Source organism: Ochotona princeps, chromosome 2 (assembly GCF_030435755.1).
Source record: "Ochotona princeps isolate mOchPri1 chromosome 2, mOchPri1.hap1, whole genome shotgun sequence".
Classification (NCBI taxonomy): Eukaryota; Metazoa; Chordata; class Mammalia; order Lagomorpha; family Ochotonidae; genus Ochotona; species Ochotona princeps.
In genome coordinates this window covers 24,770,769-24,791,745 of record NC_080833.1, presented here as the reverse complement: position 1 = coordinate 24,791,745, position 20,977 = coordinate 24,770,769, and the positions used below count along the sequence as shown (strand labels likewise).

General features: G+C 47.2%; 1 protein-coding gene across 1 annotated transcript in view; it reads left to right on the top strand.

The window, feature by feature from the left end:
* Positions 1-2,171: 2,171 nt before the first annotated feature.
* LOC131479659 (CUB and sushi domain-containing protein 2-like) overlaps positions 2,172-20,977 on the top strand; it is a 43,702-nt gene continuing 24,896 nt past the window's right edge. The window contains exons 1-5 of the mRNA XM_058661035.1: positions 2,172-2,214; positions 4,720-4,797; positions 9,409-9,496; positions 10,200-10,324; positions 19,167-19,288. Coding sequence (XP_058517018.1) covers positions 2,172-2,214; positions 4,720-4,797; positions 9,409-9,496; positions 10,200-10,324; positions 19,167-19,288 — 456 coding nt within the window. The remainder of the gene's footprint in view (positions 2,215-4,719; positions 4,798-9,408; positions 9,497-10,199; positions 10,325-19,166; positions 19,289-20,977) is intronic.

Genomic DNA, 20,977 nt, shown 5'->3' with positions numbered 1-20,977 from the left:
GCCAGCAGAGTAGCATCCCGATCAATTAAAAGCTCCAACATACCATCAGCAAAAATTTACATCATTATGGAATTAATTGACATAGTAATGAGTAACCAATATGTTAAAAGTAAATGCAAGTTCTTAACCACCTTCTGTGACCACCTCATTGACATTTCAATTTTAGTTTATACACAATGTATAACATACATAACATAACATGTTATACATAACATCATATCATCTTAAATTAAGGCAAACATGGTATTTAACCTTTTAGGATTGGCTCATTTCCCTTAGCATTATGGTTTCCAGTTTGGCCCATTTGGCCACAAAGAAATGCATTTTGTTTTTTTTTAATAGCTGAGTAGTATTCCATGGAGTAGATGAACCATAGCTTTCTTTTTTTTTAATATATTAATTATTTTGCATTATGTGACAGTTTCATAGGCTCTGGGAATCCCCCCCTTCCTCCTCCCCTCCCCCCCCTGGTGGATTCCTCCACCTTGATGCAGCATTACAGTTCAAATTCAATCAAGATTCTTTCCTTGCAAACATATACCAAGCATAGAGTCCAGCTACTTATTGTCCAGATGGGTTGAACAGTTTCTTGGGGAGACCATTTCTGGTCCGAAGTTAGAGCTGGTAGAATATCATCCCAGTCAATTAAGAGTCCCAATATAACATCAACAGCAATTTGCAATATTATGGAATTGACATGGTTTTCAGTAACCAGTAGAACCATAGCTTTCTTATCCAATCCTCTGCTGAAGGGCATTTTGGCTGCTTCCATGTTTTTTTTGTTTTGTTTTGTTTTGTTTTGCATAGAACTTACCTGAGTCAAGGAAGTCTTAATATATTCATCAACTTCTGCTCAGTGTGGCCAGACTCCGCCTCCACAGAGCCTGAGTCAGTGTCAGATAGGGCTGGATGGGCAAAGGAACCTCAGAAAACTCGTGGAAAATGGAAATTAAGAGATACATTTATTTGAGTGCAAAAAATTTAGAAATTCATGCATCTGAGAGCCATCTTCAAAAAGTTAAAGGGACTATATATTATGGGAAAAAAGTGTGGATTTTCAACTTTTTATCCTTGTTTTTTTCTACCACCACAAACTTATCATTTGTTCCGTGTTCTATGGACCTTGGGAAATCTCACACCCCCCCACTGTTAGTAGGAAGAACCCCAGTCCCAAAGCTGTGGCCCCTGCATTTTTTCAGGCCAAGGACATTGTGAGGACACTGTTGTAGATTCCACTGTGTGTGACATGATCACGTGGTACCATCATGGGAGACAAAGCCTCTCAGAAACAGCCCGAAGGAATAAACAGCAGATACTTTTGTTAAAGTTGGGGGAAGATCTTCCATCTGCTGATTCACTCCTCAAGTATCTGCAACAGCCAGAGCTGAGCCAATCCCAAATCTGGAGCCAGGAGACTCTACCGGGAAACCCATATGGGCAAAGGGTCCGAAGCACTTGAGTCATCTGTTGCTGCTTTCCCAGATCATAAGCAGAGAGCTAGATTGGAAGTGGAGTAGCTGAGACATGAGCCAGCCCCCAGCCACAAGGTTTATGTGTAAATTAAGGAGACCCAGTTGTTCCTTCTCATTCCATTCCCAAATCCATGATCAACTGCTGCCTCTGGTCAGTTGCAGGAAGTAAAAGAGAAAGAACAAAAGTTAGTTCTGCTTAGGAGGAGCAATGAGTCTTCAGCATTGAGACATCATCCCCTACCCTTCCCAATGTCTTCAGCATTGATGCATCATCAGTTTAGACAGTTACTCCCTGGAGAGGAAGAAGTAAAGAGGCTGGATAGAGGAGCTGGAGGAGGGTTTTGTTTTGTTCTGTTTTTTGTTTTATTTTGTTTTGTTTTACTGCATCCTCGGGAGAAAGCAGAACTCCTTGCTAATGATCGCCCAGTCTCCAAGAGCATCTCACAGTGCCCCAGCAGCAGCTTCACAGGACAAACCCCAGCATCAGGTGCCACTGGCAATGGCATCTGGTGCTCGGGTCCCCATCCTTATCTCCTTCCCCCAACCTCTGAAGATTGTGGCTTCCCCCTTACAGCTTGGCCAGCTGCCCTGAGCCATCTCTACAGACCCGACCTCAAAGGAGCTGCACCAGGTCACAGAGAGCCCTCCTCCGCCCCCGACCCCAGTGCCGGGACATCAGGGAGAAGAGGTCAGTGAGGGATGGCGGAATCTGAGGGCTTCTTTCCCGCATTCCACTGTATTAGTGAGACTTGAATGATGCGTGCTTCCCTACCAGAGCTGTTTGCTCATGGATCTACATTAGTGTTCACTGGAAATGTTCCTACCGGATGCAACTGGAGAGAGAAACCTGACTTGGTGGTGTGACTGAATTTGATTAGGCATTCAGCCGAGCCCTGTACTGGGGGACATGCTGTTGGAAGACACAGTGGTGAAAGCAACATGAGAGGGATTGGGAGATCATCGTCTTCTGCTCCCGCTGGCTGCAGGCTTTGTGCTGGGGACCGATGTGTCTCCTCGAGTCCAGAGTGAGTTATCAGGGCCTGAAGGAGGGGCAGGATGCTGGGGAGATTTGACAGGGACCCTGGAACCACAGTGGGCTCGGAGCACAAGAAAGGAAGGTGTGGGGTCCATAAGAGCAGAGCTGCTTCCTGGTCTTGAAGTCGACACTGTGGAGTGTTGGAAGTGTAAAGACCGAGTGTGACCGTTGTGGAGGGGACGGCTGTGCCCCGAAGATTGAAGTCATGGGTACACAAAGCTCTGCCATCCTCCACGGGGCTGCCCTTGTGCTGAGGAAGACAAAAATAAGTACACTTTGCCATGGTGGGGAGATGAACAGAGGAAAAGGAAGAACTGGGGTTCAAGGCGTGCTCCTAATGGAGTGGTGAGGGGAGGCCTCGGTGAGGAAGCGGTGCTTACAGAGGGGGAGAATGGAGTGAGTCCCCGAGACAGCTGGAGGACAGCATCCCCCAGCACTTGCAGGCAGAAGCACTGTGGCTAACACACTGAGAACAGCAGGAGGTCGGCAAGGATTGAGGTCAAAGATAGGGTCAGAGAAGTCATGGGAGAGCAGGCTGCTCCTCAGGGGGCCATTTAAAGATTTTAACTTTGATATGAAGAGAGCTAAACTGCCACCGAAGCGTTCTGAGCAGAGATGTAATACAGTTTTATTTCTGTCTTAACAGGATCCTTCCAGCTCTTATACCCAGACCAATCTACACAGGGGCAAGGGGAGGCAGACAAGAGGTCATGGCAATAAGAGGAGTGGGATTGGAAATGCAGATCAGAGCCTTGTCCACATGGGAGCTGCCAGAAGAGGCTGCAGTGGGGATATATTTGGGAAGGTTTGCTGATGGATACTGGGTGTAGGTTTAAGAGAGGAGCCGAGGATGCTGACTTAGTAAAGAACTCATGAAGCACCCAAGGCCTGGCAGATGTTCATGGCATAGGGCAGCTGAAAGATAGTGTAGCAGACCTGGGCATTTTCCCTGGGATGGGATGAAGCCCTTGGATGCCAGTATAATGTCCTGACAGACAGAGATAGCAGGACCAAAGGACAACATGGCCTTGGGAATTGTCAAGTTCTGTCCCTGGACCCGTCCATGCTGTTTGATGAACTCGTGATGAAGTGTGAACAGGGTCCAAGTCATACTTAATCTATCAGGGTCCCATCTGAGGCAGGTGCCATCCACCCTGGTGACCCCAGGACTCAGCTTTCTCTGCCTACACTCTACACTGACTGATGTATGCTGGGTGTGACTAGCTCATTTGGCTCTACCCATGTGTTTCTCGTCCTCCTGGAAAAAAAGTAAATCATCTCACAGTGAAGCCAGAGATGCAGGGGGCAAGCTCGATCCGGAAGGTGTTTTTTAAACCTTTGGCCATGTCAAGACCTACACATTTTTAATGTCCAAGGCAAGACACTTGAACAACTCCAAAGCTAAGGGGGGGCAGGGAGGCATATTGCAACTCAGTAATGGGAAGAATCACGCAGTCGCATTTTGTAAAATGTGTGAACAGTGCAAAGGGTGACATCTTACCCTCCCCTGTTGGGTGGAGGTATAGGGTGACCTTTTTGGCTCAGTGGATAACATGTTTTGTCTTGGAGTTCCTGGATTTGATTACCCAGCTCCAGCTCCTGATTGTGGCTGCTCAGTCTGCAGACCCTGGGAGGAGGCAGCAAATGATGGCTCAAGTATTTGAGTTCCTGTGTCCCACATGGGAAACTTGGACTGAGTTCCTGGCTGCTGGCTTTAACCCCCTTGCCAAAGCCATCTCGAGCACTTGGAAAGTTGAACCAGTAGGTGGGAGCACGCACTCTCTCTCTGTATCTCTCCATCTTTTTCTCTTTAAAAAAGAGAGGGAGCAGAGAATAATTGACGAATCTATTTACAGGTAGGAGTATAGAGAACAGTGCACAGCTTCATGTGCGAATACTCATGAAGTCAGCTGGGGGGGGGTGCAATTCTAGCCATGAAAACTCGGGCATTTGGAGAGGCCCCTGGGGGAACTGCAGAGGCTTTCCAAGCCACAGGTGGAACACCTGTTACTTTCTCTGCCTCCTCCAGGGGGCCTACCCTGATAGCAGCTTTCCATCCTTGTGTGAGACCCTCTTACACTCGGTGTATGTGTGTGTTCCTGACCAAAGGAGCTCCTGGCTTCGATCCACCATGCCATGTCCCACGCCCTAAGCAGAAATTGTTCTTGCAGGTAACAATTCACACTGCTTCCCCCCTTTCCTCCTCTCTAGTCAAGAAGCAGATCGAGCTGAAGTCTCGGGGCGTGAAACTGATGCCGAGCAAGGACAACAACCAGAAGACATCAGTGTGTAAGTGTCTGCCTGCCCACACAGGCCCCTTGCTCATTCATGGTCAGACCCGCAGCAGGTTGCTACAGGAAGCCGCCGATGCTGGAGCGAGTTCCCTCCACCCAGGCGTCTGCACATGGGTGCTCCGCAGCAGCCAGCAGCCCAAGGTCTGCCCTCTGCCTTCTCCTCCCATCTTCCTGCCTTTCCCTCTTCCTCCCTCACTTCCCATTCGAACTGCAGTCCAGGGGCCATTACTGCCACATTTCTCTTCTTTATTTTTCCTTTTGAATCACTTCCACCTGCTAATTCGGGCCTCCTTCTTAACTTTGGCCTGGGATCTCGGAGGTTCTATGACCCCAGTTTCAACTCCCAAGGCTAGATTGGGAAGGGGAAGGAATGAGATAGCTTCAACCTCCTCCAGGGGTCCCTATGCTGGTTTGGCAAAAAAAAGGAACAGCTCCTGCCTTTTGGGCTGGTGAGGAGGGAGGTGCTAAGGGCAGGCTGTTGTTTGGGGATTTGGGGACAGGAAAGTTGGCGGCTTTCAAAACATGTTCCAGCCATGTGTGTTGGGAAGGTTGCCAGGGTTCTGCTGCTAGAGAACAGGACTGAGTGTGTCATCACAGATGTGCTCAGGGACTCTGTAGGGAGACAGGAAGAGATCCAAGAAGGTGTTGGGTCACCCCAGAAAGCTGGACTGGAAAGCAAGGAACCTGTTCCATTTGTAGCCTGCAGGCAAATGAGGCAGCCAGCCCTGGTGCCCACTGACGGACCCTGCCATCTTCCTTCTACCTGTCCTTCACCCTCCCTTCCTGCCTCTCAAGTCCTGTCTCTCCCTGCACACTTCCTCCCCCCCACCTCACTCACTATCCCCATGCCTCCTCCTCTCCCTCTCTGTCCCCATCTCTTTCTCTCTGTGTGTCTGTCAGTGCCTCCTTTGCTCCCCACACTCCCACCCTCTCTCTGCGTGCTTGTTTACCTTATGATGCCAACAGTGCCTGTTGAGAACAGAAATCAGGTGGCCCCAGATCTCCGTGCTTATGACTTTGGCCAGGAGAATGACGAGTGAAAAGCTCTCGGGACCTGGGCCTGTATGCTGGGATTTGTACTGGCTTTAGGAGTCTTCCGAGTGGAGATGAGGGACCACAGGCTCATGGGTGTGAATGCAGCAGGGCACCCATATCTCTGGTGGCCCAGCCTGAGGGGTGGGTGGCAGAGGGCAGCCAGAAGACCTTGCTTCTGTGCCTGCCCAGGGTGAGTCCAACGTCAGGCTAGGAATCCACTGATAGGGTTCAAGCCTTGACCATGACCTTCACAAACTACCTGGCCACAGGAGACTAGATGATCCTAACTCTAATCCTATCAGACTTAAGGAAATGGCCTTAATTTAGGGGTGTTTATCTGAATTGTGTTCTGAGGTAGTTTTATTATTCCTAGCACTCTAGTCGCCACATCCATAGATGAGAGTGGCAAAAATCTTACCCTGCCTTCCTCCACTGAGTGGGTTGGATCTCAATTGGACCTTCTTAACCCAGGGCTTGAGCAACACGTGAATCAAATGTTGCAGGTGCATTTTCTGGAGAGTACCTGGCTTTCATTCACTATTAAGAGGTGTCCATATGCTCTCTGAAAGATGAAAAATCTTGTTCTAATGAAACAGTGCACACACTCGTTGCAAAATATGTGTATCTCTCCTCCACAAAGGCAGTCGTCTCCCCTGCTAGGATTCCGTTGTGTGGGATTCAGATTGGAGGCAGGAAACAAATGTGTACAGGTATCTACTCATTGTGTTCTGCCCAAAGTTTCAGGTGAGGAGTGGACCCTGCCTACTACCTGTACCAGTCAGTGGGCACCCCTGGCTACTGGTCCTGGACACGCAGCTGTCTGAGCTCCCTTCACTTTGGGAAGAAAACATGACCTTTCCTTTACCTCCGGACCCCACTGGGGTGGGATAAAGATTAACATAAAGCCAGAAACACAAGGGCTAGTTGTGAATAAGCAGTGAAGATGGGGATTCACCAGAGAATGGGGGAAATGTAATTCAAAAAACCGTTCTTAAGTTTGTGTTCCCTGGGGTCTCGACCCTGCCCTTAGGATTGCCGTCGCTTGTTCAGTCCTCCACAGAGGGTGGTACTGACTGGATGTGGACACGGTCACTGCTGGGTTTGTAACTCCGTGATGATGAAATGGGAGGTTGTGGGAACTGCCATGTGGGTTGAGGGTTGTGGCTGGGTGGATGGAATTTGCCATGGTCTATCTGATTTAGCCCATTCTTGTCTCCTGGCCTCCTGCTCTGTCTGCCTCTTAGATGCTGTTAGTATTGTGAGAAATGGGCAAGAGAAGGGGACAGAGTTGGCTGTGCATTCTTAACATGCTCTGGGGCAGCTGGGTTGGTCAGCAGGGACTTGGGGATAGGTGTGGTTTATGGACAGGGTTGAGTAAGCAGGAATTCCAGAAGATGGGCACTTAGCCCAGAAGCCCCCAGTGTGGACTGGCTACATGAGGCTCTAGGAGTGGCCAGGTAGGCACCAGATATACCAGTAGGCCTATTTTCCTCACCTTCTGAAAGCGGAACCTATGTTCTGCTTCATACCCCTTAGGGTTCTTTGGCAGCCCCATTTCCCTCTTCCTTGCATCACTTGAGCTCCCAAGAGGCAAGAGCTTAGTCTGCTGTGGGGAGGGGGCGGGGGTCTGCTGCTTCTATCTTGCATTCCCTGCCTTAGGTTTGCTGAACAGTTTAGGATGTGAAAACTGTGGCAGTAGAGGCTTGGCAACGAAGGGGTTGGAGACAGGGGACAAGGGTCCCATGGAAGCAACTGGCACTAACTTGGCAAGAGGGCAGGTTGGAAAAAGGAGGCAGTAGAGGAACTTGTACTCTGGGCCTGTCGTGGGTGCGTGGTCTGTCCAGAGCCTGCTATTCCCCAACTGGTCCTACCCTGGTTGCCTGCAGGTTTGAACATGGTCTCCGAAGGTGTTTGCAAAACTGAGCTTTGGATTCAGCAAGCGGAAAATAGGAGCCCCAGCCCTGCTGCTGTCCTGTCCACTCCTGCCACCATCCCTTTCAACCCCAGTACTTAGCCTTTCATCATCCTTACCTTGGATACCCATTACCTCCTGATCATGTCATGTGGTTCCCAGTCTATACTTGATCAGTCTGTCTCACCAAGCCATTCTCCAACTCAGAACTTTTCTGTGGGTCCCCTTCTTCTTTTAGGAACAGACTCAAACCCTTTCAAAGTCTACCTTCCAGAACCTTTTCTTTGATGCCCCCTTGTCATTAATCACCCTCTTGCTTCCCCTGGCCACACAGAGACATCCCCAGCTCTCACTGTGTGTGTTCCTCTGCCTGCTTTAATCCCCTCTATCACCATCACTCCAGATCCTACCTCCTCAAGGCCCAGATTTAATGCCATTGCTTCCACACAGGCATCTACACTTGTCCCAGCAGTGAGGCTGGGCCTTCCCTCTGGCAGTTGCCCTCACTCTCCACCATGGCTGAGTGGTTTGTTTCCATGTTTGATGTCTTCACTTGATTGGCTGCTCCTCAAGGAAAGTGGTCTTATCTCATTGTATCCAACAGCAAGCTGTGTTTGCACGAGGTGCTTCATGAATGCTTGCTGTGTACCCACATGGGAGAAAGACTGAGTGGGTGGTTTGGTGCTCACTATGAGACTTGGAAAGGGAGGTGGGTGGGAACCTTGTTCCAGGTGTTCCATAATCCCTCGGGCAGAAGTTACTGTTGGAATCTTGGGGTTGATGGGGTGCCTCTGGCCAAAGCTACTGGTCCACCTCAGAGGAAAGAATGCAGAGGTCTGAGGGCTTCCAGGCTCAGCACTCTAAGGACAGTGTTGTCCAGGGCCCCTTGCCCTCTCCACTGTGTCTGTGTCTGCCACCCAGCCCTAGCTTCTCCTCCAGCCCAGACAGCTGTGCATATGGTTCTTAGGAGCAGGACTCTGGCACTGGCAGATGTCAGAGCATTCCACCACCTTCCAGAACCATCACAGATGCCATCTATGTCAGTGCCCTTGGCAGTGGGCACTGCCATGGCTGGGGGAGGGTGCTCGGATCACTGCTTACCATGGTTTGGGGAGTATCTGATGGAAAGTGGTTTTTCAGAAGAAATATCCATGTATGAGCTCAAGTCCTTGCTATGAACTCCGGATTACAGCTTTCTCTTACATTCTTTACTGTTTCTAATCATGCATCCACCTTTTGTTTAACTTTCTTTGAATCATTTCTCCATTTGGGTCTGGGGTCGGGGCGTTCATCCCATGTAGTCTGCACCCCTCAGGTCTGAAGCACAAGGTGGAGAGCTGGGGACAGCCAGCCTCTGGCCACTGGTTTGAATGAAAGGACATAGTGGCTATTGATGTGGGGGCTGGCCTGTCTCTGAGCCACACGGTCTTTGATGAATTTCAGTTGGTCTTGGCTTGCAAAGGAATCTGTAAAGAGTTGCTCTCCCTCCCAACTTGCACACTCAGGAAACCCCAGTGGGACAGACCCAGCCACCCCACATGGTCCCCACAGATCAGGGTCTCATTCTGTCTCAGCCTCCAGCACCCACCCTGACACGTTGCCCCAGCGGGTACCTCCCTGTGACTCTCCGTCTCTGTATGTGCTGTTCTTTCCTTATAGTAACTCAGGTTGGTGTGTCCCAAGGACATAATATGTGTCCAGACCCTGGCATACCTGAAAGGGGCAAAAGACTAGGCTCGGATTTCAGGTAAGACCAATTTGGGAACTTTATGATAACAAGGCGGGTGGGGTGGGGTGGCCTGGTTGGGGGATGAGATAAGGGCCTTCCTGCATGGGTGTAGAGGGGTAGTGGATGGAGATAATGGCATGGAGACAGACATTTCGAGAAGCCCTGTGGCCTTGGACATTCTGTCCTGGTCCAACCCTTGGAGCAGTGCTTTTGTGTTATGGGGTCAGGGGAGGAATAGACTGCCAAATGCTATCCAGTAAACCTATGTAGCCAGGGTACAAAGAGCTGCCACTGTGAACAGTGACATTCTGGCAGACCTGTGGTCACCTAGAAGATCCCAGGTCCTGAGATGGTGCACTTTGCAAAGTTTCTGACTCAAGACGTTTTTCCATAGCCCTCCATTTTCATTAAACTTAAGGGTTTCAGCCACCCACTCTTAGGTGCCCTAATTGGTACTTATCTCAAAGGATCCCTATTTTGTTCACAAAGTCACCTTTTAACTCAATCCTAAAGTCATTAAATGGTCAAAAAAAAAAAAAAGGAAGAAAAGAGAAGATGTTTCCTCCAAATGGAGATGTAAAATAATTAAACAGAGGAATAGAGGTAAATTTCAGATGGAGTAAGAATGACCCATGAGGATTTCTTTATAGAACCAGAAAGGACTTAGGCTAGGACCTATCAGGCCTGGGGCTCGAGCTCACAGACACACCTTGTCTCCCAGGTTAGGCTCCAGCGTCCAGTTCACCTGCAACGAAGGTTATGACCTGCAAGGTTCCAAGAGGATCACCTGCATGAAAGTGAGCGACATGTTCGCGGCCTGGAGTGACCACAGGCCGGTCTGCCGAGGTGAGAGGTGCCCTGGAAGAGGGAGCTGGCCAGGAAGCCAGGCTGGGCATGGAAGGTGGTGATGAGATCCCAGCACCTAAAACCTGGACTGTCCTTTGACTGGCTCACCTGATTCCCTTATGATTCCCTAGGCCTGGAATCCTGCATCTGTTTACTAATTAACATACTCATTTAGCACCTCCTTTTTTAAAAAAATTTTATTAATCACATTACATTATGTGACACAGTTTTATAGGTACTGGGATTCCCCCCACCCCTCCCCACACCCTCCCCTCATGGTGGATTCCTCCACCTTGCTGCATTGCCACAGTTCAAGTTCAGTCAAGATTCTTTCATTGCAAGCATATACCAAGCATAGAGTCCAGCATCTTATTGTTCAGATAAGTTCAACGGCTTGTTGGGGAGACCATCTCTGGTCTGAAGGTAGATCATCCCGATCAATTAAAAGTCCCAACATAATATCAGCAACAATTTATAACGTTGTGGAATTAAATGACATAGTAATGAGTAACCAATATGTTAAAAAAAAATGCAAGTGCTTCAACGCTATAAAATGCTAAATACTATAATGAAAATAGACACGGGACAGCTGAATAGTAATCTTTAGCCATTTTAAGGTGTATAGAACCCAGTTGTATATGAACTAAAATTGAAATGTCAATGAAGAAGTCACAGGGTGCGGTTAAGAACTAGCACCTCCTTGTATTAAAGCCTCCCCACCCGCATGCTGCGACCTAGAGGAGGAGGGATGAGAAAAAGAGCCATCTCTTCCCTGACTGGACCTCCCACTGTGGAGCAGGTGGCTAGCTCATTACACAAACATATCCCACCCTACCTAGACAGGAAAGGAAGTCACCATTTTTTTCCATTGTTACCTGGAGTCCTCCGTTGGAACATGCATACATCCTGTCTTGCCCATGCTTTTTTCCCCACACTGCAAACAAGGAACACTCCCTTTACTCAGTGACATAGACCACGGCATCAGAAGTCTTTTCTGCAAGTTTCTTCCCACCCCACACCTGTGGACAACCTTGTCCTCAAGGCCTCGTTACCCACAGTTTCCATGTCACACGGGTGAGCTGGCCCCATCCCCACACCTTTGTCCCACCAATGATCTTGAGATCCTGGACCTGGGTGTGTTCTCGGGGGACAGGACACCAGGTGCTTCTGCCATCAAGGAGCCCCTGGCTTCACCCTGACCTCGTTCCCTGGAGACTGGCAAAAAGAGCCCTTGGTCGTGGGGTTTTGATGTGCTTTCCAATGCCCACAGGTGCTCTTTTAAACACCCGTTGGAAGAGAAGGTTCATTTCCCTCCCTAAAACTTTATTCTGAAATCTTCTGATCTAAGGAGAATTTTACCTGTCCCCAAGCATACACCTAGATGAAAGTCATGCAGCATGAGAAAGGCCCAAGACAGAAATCCTAGGTCATTATTATATATCAGGATGATAAAGTTAGAAATGAATCCCATTCCTTTTCCTTTAATGTGTCAGTAAATATCCTGGAAGGTCACGGGAATATCTTTCCAATGAATCTGATCCGTACTTGTCACTGCTCAACCTTACAGTGGCTGTGATCCACAGTTCATAACATACTTTGCTTTTTTACTGATTTTCATTGCATTACTTCAAGGATTCTGTGTGGCTACCACTTTTGTAAAAAAAAAAAAAAAATGCAAGGTCTTGGTATAACTCCCAGGAGTTGGGCAAACTGGCCTAGTCTCTTACCTGCAAATCAGCTGACAGTACCTGCACTGCCCTGTGGTTAACATGGATATGTCAACACTTTGTGGACTGACAAAGGCTAGAAGGGAAACAAAAGAATAGAAGCTTTTTTAGGGCAAGAACTGCAGTTGTGTTCACTTCCTAGAACTGGGCCTGGCACTCACAAAGTGCTCAGTAATGTGTGTTGAATGAATGATTGGAAGGATGAATGAGTGATCAGCACCCCACCCCCTTTTCAGGCAGTTAAGAGGCCAGCTGTGGCTAAGGACCAAGAGACCTTGGCCAGTCTGTCCTTCCAGATTCCTTTCTAGAAGCTGACATAGCAATGCCTCCAGGCAGTGGCGAGATCTGATCCCTGTCTCAGCTCTCTTCGTGGGCACACTGTTGTTTCCCAGGGGTAGTAATTGTTCATGTGAACACCCTCAGGGTGGGGAACTCTGGTGCCTTGAAAAGAAGGCACCCCAGTCCAATAACGGACTCTGCTGTTTGTCCAAGCACGTTGTGAAACCACTTCAGTCACTTGCGGTGACTCTGACCCACTGGACTCTGCAGTCACTACCACACAGTCACCAAGTGCTGGGGTCAGCTTGTTCATTGAGCCTTCTCGCATCCTCTATCACTGTGAAGAGGACAAGGGGATCGAGTTTCAGATCCAGCCAACATCACTGTTTGTAGCTGTGTGCCCTTGGAGATTTGCGTGCATACATGTATGACCTGAGAGCTGTGGGTATGTCCCATACCAACCTTGGCCACATGCCTGGCCCAGGCTGTCTGGTTTCTTTCACACAGGCCAGTGGGAAAGAGAAAGCTCCTGAGTTTGGACTTGATGACCTGTGTTGGACTCACCCATAGGCCCAGGGCTGAGATGGATATGAAATTCAAGGTATTCTTCATTTTACCAGTTTTTTTTTTTTTTTAAGATTTGTTTCTTTTTGTTGGAAAGGGAGATACCCAGAGAGGAGGAGAGATAGAGAGGAAGATCTCCCATCTGTTGATTCACTCCCCAAGTGGCTGAGCCCATCTGAAGCCAGGAACCAGGAGCTTCTTCCAGGTCTCCCACATGGGTCCAGGGTCCCAAGGCTTTGGGCCATCCTCGACTGTTATCCCAGGCCACAAGCAGAGAACTGGATGGGAAGCGGGCTGCAAGGATTAGAACCAGTGCCCCTATGGGATCCAGGCATGTGCAAGGCAAGGACTTAAGCCACTGGGCTACCGTTGCCAGGCCCTATTTTGCCAGTTTTATAGATTTTTTTTTCAAACATCTTTTGGTTTTAATTAATTGACTTTCCCATTATAATGGTGATTCTTAACAGAGTTTATGCGAACTCCACTTTAAGAACAAAAGGGGATAGAATTCTTTGAATTCTGAGAAGCTCTGCTCAGAAGCAAGCCACTAAAGATTATGTTCTAGGAAAGACTCCCGTCTTCCACAGTGCTATTATTTTTTCCTCTAATGCATTTAAAATATGATTTGATTTCAAATATTCATCTTTCCACACAATTAATTCCACTAAAACACGAAGCCTGGCAAATAATAGGTTCCCGACAAATGTTTGAGGACCACCTGAATGAATCAGTGATTGAAATAAATGAATAAAATGGGACCTTATCATCATTCTGGAATTCTAAGTTAGGTATTCATCAGGCCTTCTTTCCTTCCCCTCCCACCAGAAGACCTGAGCTTCTAATATGACTCCTAGAATGTGTGGACCAGAAAAAGGAGATGGAGAGCAGCAGGAAAGAAACCTACTCCCCCAAGTCGGTGTGGCCACAGGGAAAGGCAAGGTGCTATAACCTGGCCTTGCCAACATTACTCTTCCATGGAGCCCAATATCTTAAACATTTGCGGAAACCCAGTATATAAGACATGCAAGTGCAGCCCCTCTGATGAACACAGAAGTAGATTTGAAGTCACCCTTCCCTCCATCACTCTGCGCAGTCCATTAGCATGGATACCTTGGGGATCCGAATAACACCATTCATATTCCACTAGCACAGTAAGAGGACCCAGCTGACACCCAGGAGACTTCTGTGTGTGTGTGTGTGTGTGTGTGTGTGTGTGCGTGTGTGTGTGTGTGTGTGTGCGTGTGTGTGTGTGTGTGTGTGACCACGGGTTGGAGATGTTGAAGGGAAGACATGGACCAGCTCCAAATGAGACACTTACAGTTACTGATTCATCAAGTAAATCCTCATCAGAGATCCATATATTATTTTGCACTTGGGCTAAACCTGTGTACACATGCAAACAGCTCATAAAGTTTGTAGAAAAATAGAACCAGGGCCTGGCACAGTAGCCTAGCAGCTAAAGTCCTCGCCTTGCATGCACCAGGATCCCATATGGCCTCCAGTTCATGTCCCCGCAGCCCCACTTCCCATCCAGCTCCCTGCCTGTGGCCTGGAAAAACAAAGCCTTGGGACCTTGCACCTGTATGGGAGGCCCGAAGGGAACTCCTGACTCCTGGCTTCAGATTGGCTCAGCACCAACCATTGCAGCCGCTTGGGGAGTGAATCAGCAGATGGAAGATCTTCCTCCCTGTCTCTCTCCTCCTTTCTGTATATCTGACTTTCCAATAAAAATAAGTAAATCTTTTTTTAAAAAAAAAGAGCCAAAGATCGATATTGGTGATTTGAAATACATAGAGCTTTTCATTATGCATATTTCCTATGAGCTTTACAGATATTTATAATGTATACAACCATAATCCTTGCAGCAGAGTAAAGTTTCAGATTTGGGACTCAGAGACCCACGTTCAAGTCCTGACATTAGTATTAGCAAGCCATGTGGCATAGGAAGAAACATCACTAAAACTTTGAATCTTTCTTCTCATCTGTACAATTGGAAAGAAACACAAGAAATGCAAGCACCAACAATGCTGCAGTCAAGGACACGAAACTGATAGCTGGCTGGTTGCTGCAGTCCAGGACATGATTCTGACAGCTGGCTGGTTCCTGGGCCTGCTGCAGAAACAGTCCTGTGGTCCAGAGTGGTGCTTTCATCTCTTCCGCACCTCTTCTTTTTTCTCTCTTCTGTCCTCCTCTCTCTTCCGTTTCTGCATTGTCCCTTGGTGATGGACACTGACAGCTCTAGACTCCATGGCCCACTGCTCCAGCCCTGAGAATGTCCCTGAATCCCACTGGCTAACCACTTTATACTTGTCTAAAACATTGTACCACACCTTTTTCATAATTTCTGGATAGAGAAACATAGTAACAACCGTATTTTATGTTTAGCTAAAGCTTAGATAGCCAACTTGCCCAAGGGCACAAAGCTAAACAGCAGAGCTGAGCTTCAAACCCTCAACCCCAAGGCTCCTACATCTATGCAAAATTGTACCTGCACATCCTTCAGGATGGGTCTGTGCAGAAAAACTCCCCCTCTACTCGTTCTGTTTCTTGGTAATTCTTTATTTTGATGTAATTCTAAACTTGCAGGGAAGTTGCAATTATGTTTAAAGAATGCCCATGTACCCTTTGTTGAGATTCTTTTAAATGATTTTATTTTAAGGCATTAATAAATAAAAAAGAATGAGAAGGGCCCATGAGAGAGGTAGGAACAAAGCCAAAGGCATCACTGAAGCCAAAGAAAGTGAGTTTCACAGAGAGAGAAAGGCCAGTAGGATCAGATCTCCAGAGAAGTTCAAGTGTAATAATGACTAAAATAAATTATTGAGGTTAAATAACTCAGCCAAGAACCCAAGGTTTGAAATTATCTCTGCAAAGAATTAGTGAAGAAGATGAAGGAAGGGACAATTGACTTGGGCTAAGGCTTCCATTGTGATGACAAAACGTCAATCCGTGGCATTCCTAGTGGCTTTTAGGCACAAAGAATTAAGAATAAAAAAGGTGGATGATAAGCAGAGATGTCCTTTTAGTGGAGATCTTGACAGGAAAAGAGTGAGTTCTGGGTCCCGCAAACATTTGCAGAAAGAAATACTGGGGAGTTGGGAGTAAGATCTCTCCTACAGAAGGCTGGGGTAGGCACTGTGGGCTTCAGCCAAGGCAGGGATTAGAGCAGGATGAAAGACGTGCAGCTCTAAGGAGGTGTGACTTTACCTTGGAAATGGCCAGGTGCAGAAGGTGGTTCCAGAGGACTGAGGACAGGGCATGGAGGGAGGTCAACAGTAAGAGAAGGCAGGAAGACAGCATAGACTGGGGGAGGGGGGCGGGATGAGATTTGGGGAGAAAATAGGAAACCAAAGGTACTTATATGGGGAGCGCTTCTTAGGAGCCCCATTGTTTCAGTGTCAGAAATGGCAGTGGGTCCAAGGGATGTTTCCTGGACCAGCCTGGAATATGCCTCCCACGCTATAGTCAGGGACACTCAGAGAAAGCCTGCATGTAGCTGCAAAACTCAGGCCTGGAAGGTCTCAGCTGCCTCACCTGCCTAGGGGAGCCTTGAGTGAGAAAAAGGCAAGCAGAGGCAAAGCAAGATGCATTCATTCATTTATTCAGAGATTGTCAGAGCACCTGCCATTCTGTCAGCCAACCTGCACCCGAGCAGTGAGCTTTCCATCTGGTGGTGGAACCACAGAACCCTAGTCTTACCCAAATATTAGAAGGGAAAAAGGAACTGATGCTCTAGCCAGAGCATTTTTAAGGTGCCCCGTGCTATCTGCAGATTGTGATATTTTAATTAAACCCTTCTATACTCTTAAGTGGGAAATGCCTTTCACCCTGTTCTCTCTAATTACCTTCAGCATGTGTCAACAGACTGCAAAAACCATCTGATTCTGGGAAACAAGTGCAGGATAAATGGGGTCTGAAGCTAAGTGCTTTGGCAGCAAAACCTGACTTTACAGGCAAGGAGGAGGAGATTTGTAGGGTTCTTGGCAGGGCTACAATTCTGAGGGCCCAGGTCCTCTGGCAAAGGTGGGCTGGGCTCATGATTGTGGGTTTGACGATTTTATTCTGAGTTGTTCAGCACTGCTGTCAATCTCAAGTCTGATGGCAAGAAAAGAAACCAAGAAAGGCAGGAAAACATTGCCAGCCTTGAGAGCAATCTTGGGTGTGGAGAAAGGGAATGAGCATGGCAGCTGGAGTCCTTTGTAAAATGTTGACCACATCCTAGCGCTTGGCTGAGCCTTCACCTCCCTCAGCTCATAAGAGTTCCAATATCCCTGGTTATAAATCCATGAAGTGGATTTATTTACTTATTTAAAGGGGAGAGTTATAGAGAGGGGAGAGATCTATCTGTTGGTTCACTCCCTAATGGCCGTGGCTGGTCCCCAATGTCTGGAGCTTGGTTCACTCCCGAATGGCCATGGCTGCTTCCCGCTGCCCAGAGCTTCTTCCAGGTCTCCCTGTGGCTCTCAGCAGACACTTCCCCTGCTTTCTTAGGTGCATCAGCAGCAATCTGGATCAGACTCTTACTGGCACTCTGCCTTGGGATGCTGACATCACAGGTAGTAACAGCGTAACTCACTACCCCACACCCACCCACCACCATTTTTGAAGTACAAGGATGCAGATTTTTCTAATTCACCCAGACTTAAACAACCACAAAGGGATTTAAATGTAAGAACCTGAGAGGGTGCACCAGAAGCCCACGCACCATTTGGGCACACACCGACCTTTGGACCCACCTGTATCCAATGCAAAACACCTGTGTATCTAAGTGGTCCTCCACATGGAGTTATAGGTGCAAGTGAGGGGAGAGGCCTCCTCCCAAGATGTGTCTAAACTCAACTCTGGACGGAGAGACGTAGCAACTCAGAAGAGGGAGCCATCCTGACCCAGGAGCGCCTTGACGACACCTGTTCTGCTCCATCATAAATGTTTTCCCACCTGCTTCCTGCACTTGCCAGAGCCCTTCAGGGAGGATCAGTGGGTCAGAGGATCACATCTCTCTATGCCTGGCCTGAACAACCACTTAATAAATATTGGAATGAATGAGCACAGGATGAATGCGTGAAACTGGGCACGATTCACGATGTCTGGGAGCTGTGGAACCTGCTTCCCTGGCCCTTCTAGGGAGCCTGTCCCAGGAAGGTTTATCATGGCACTGGCCCCATGCGAGCAGGTGCACCAGGATATTTGCACTCATCAGTGGAAAGCAGATTTGACACAACTTCCATTTTATATGCGCAGGCATGTTGCCTTTGCTTGCTGCTCCTGTACCGTGAGGCAGTTTGTCTGCAATTAGGATGAATTGCCTAGTGGGCAGCCTTGGAACAGGCTCATAGAGCCCTTGATGAAAATAGCTGAACGCTAACGTTGAAGAATGAAGTGGCCAAGACCACAGCACGCGTCTTGGAGGAGAGCAAACACCTAGGTACAATGTGGTACCTTAACCGTTATCAATCACTACTTAATCCAATTAGTTTAGAAGCCATTTTAAAGAGCTTAATTAGATTAAGCTGTGATTGATACCACTTTATATCTACTTGAGTAGAGCACTTCTTCTAATTCACCTTGAATTTTTTTGCTTCCAGTTGGAAGGCCTGACATAGGCAGGTACTGAGTGTGGGAAATGGTAAGGAAAGGATGGGCACCAAACTTGCCCTGGGTACCTGACAGGTACAACCTCAGGGCTCTCAGTGGAAGAAACCTTGGGGCTAGGTATTACGATGTCCATTGGGGAGCTTTGACAAGGACAGCCTGAGGTTCCATTCCAGGTGTCCTGAGAGGTAGTTAAGAGAGGAGCCGAGGCTGGCAGGACCTGGAACGAGGTCAGCCTCCTGATTGATAGATTTGGGTGAAGAGCAGCATCCGCTGGTTTGGAGAACTGGAGGATGAATAAGGAAATGCAGGCAGATCTGTAAAGTGAGGTGAGGGCTGCTTAAGTACCCAGATCCACTTAGCTTTAGAGCAACTGGTATTACTCTGTACTCAAAATGAAATTAGAGGAGTGGGTGGGTGAACAGGGACTGCAGGGGTTTCCTTTACCTGCCTTGGAAGCTTATCGTGGCCTGCAGAACAAGGCATGACATGAGAGCTCTGCCCCTCCTCAGGCTCCAGGCACCGTGACCTGCAGTGAGCCTGCTGAGGACTGTGCAAGAACACAGGACTTCGGAGATCATGTGTGGGTTGATCTCTTCAGGGCAGAGAGGGAGCAAGAGGCAGGAAGAGGCTGCATTGAGTCCAAACTGAAAGACTGGTTTCTCCTCTCCTTCTGGCAGCCCGCATGTGCGATGCCCACCTCCGAGGTCCCTCGGGCATCATCACCTCCCCCAATTTTCCTATTCAGTATGACAACAATGCACACTGTGTGTGGATCATCACAGCGCTCAACCCTGCCAAGGTAAGGGTCTTGGGGTGGGGCACAGTGTCCTGTGGGTAGTGCTGGGTTGGGGGTAGTTGGTCAACCAGGGTTTTCCATTCACAACTTGCTGGTGGTAGAGTCTGTGCAGATAATTCTTTGACATGGCTTTGGTTAAGTACTGAATAGATAAAAGCCATATTGATCAAATATGAGATCGAAGGAACATCAAATACAACAAACACCTGTATAGCCATCTCCCAGCGTAAGAAATCTCTCAATTTCCTTAGTGGTATGTGACTCTCATCAACCTTGCTTCATTCCCTTAACCCCCAGGGATGACAATCCCTTCAATTGTGTGTTTATTAAATTGTGTACTGGGCTGGCATTTGGACTCCATAAAATGCAGGCATGTCATATATGCAAGTGTTCTTGACGACATCACTCAAAATTAAGTCCCCAACATCGATCTGTTATTATGAGGGTTTTTGCATTGCTGAGACATCAGCTTATGTTTATTTTTCACTTAGGTTTTTTTAATACCATGCCCTAATTTTACAAGTATCTTGCTCCCAGATCCACAGAATATCCTATTGGAGTCTTTATTTTCATTGTATAAAAACAATTGGAGCAGAATCAATGTCTTCCAATATTGAATCTTCCAGTCCATGAACATGGTAAATCTCTGTTTGTAAAGAACTTCCTCAAGGGTTTCAAGAACCATGTACTGTATTTCCATGACAGAACTAAAAGATGGATTCATATTTAAAGAAGTTTGTGGAAAATGCATATTGTGGAAAAAAATGCTACATGATTTCAAAATTTTTTGCACCAAAACAAATATAACTTTCAGTATCTTTCCCCACATAATTTTTGGAGTACTCTGATAATTACTTCTAAATAACTTACGTATATTTTTTGTTGATATAAATAACATCTTTTAAAATTGCAATTTTCTACCTGTCTCTCAGCTGACATTTAGAAATGAAACTGATTGTTATACATTAGATTTTATACGAAGCAAAAATCTTGTAATAACCTGTGAATTCTGTGAGGCTTTCTACATAGATGGTATTCATCTGTGAAGAGGGAGGGCTGTTCTGTTTCTTCCTTCTGGTCTTTGTAGCCCTTCTCCTTTCTTGTGTCTCACTGTTCTGGCTATAACCCCCCATTTGATGTCATGTCATTGTGACAGTGGTGGATATTCTTGTGACTGCTATTAAATAGTGTTTTATTTTGTTTGTTTGTTTGTTTAGTAGTAAATATAGTGTTTGCTCGAGTTTGTTTAAAATTTCATGATACTCCTTCTTGGGCTAGGAAAGGTTTTAATCCTAGCTTGCTGGTATCTTTTGTTAAGAATGGATGTTGTCCTCAATGTGTATTATGTGCGAGATTACAAACATGTTGTTAATAAATGCTAGATTTTAACATGAAAAAAAAAAGAATGGATGTTGAATTTTACAAAACACTTTTCTGCAACTATTGATACAATCATACTTTTAAAATTATTTTATTATCATTTAATGATACAGTTCCATAGGGTCCTGATATTTCCCTAATCCCAGCCACAATCCCCTCCACCCAGTTCCTCTATATCATTACTAAAGTATAGTTCTTCATACACAGTCATATGTCCATCATTGCGGGCATGGACAATGGCAGAGTCCAGCATCCTATTGTCATGATAGAGTAAACAGTTTCATTGTAAGTCCATCTTTGTCTGGAAGTAGA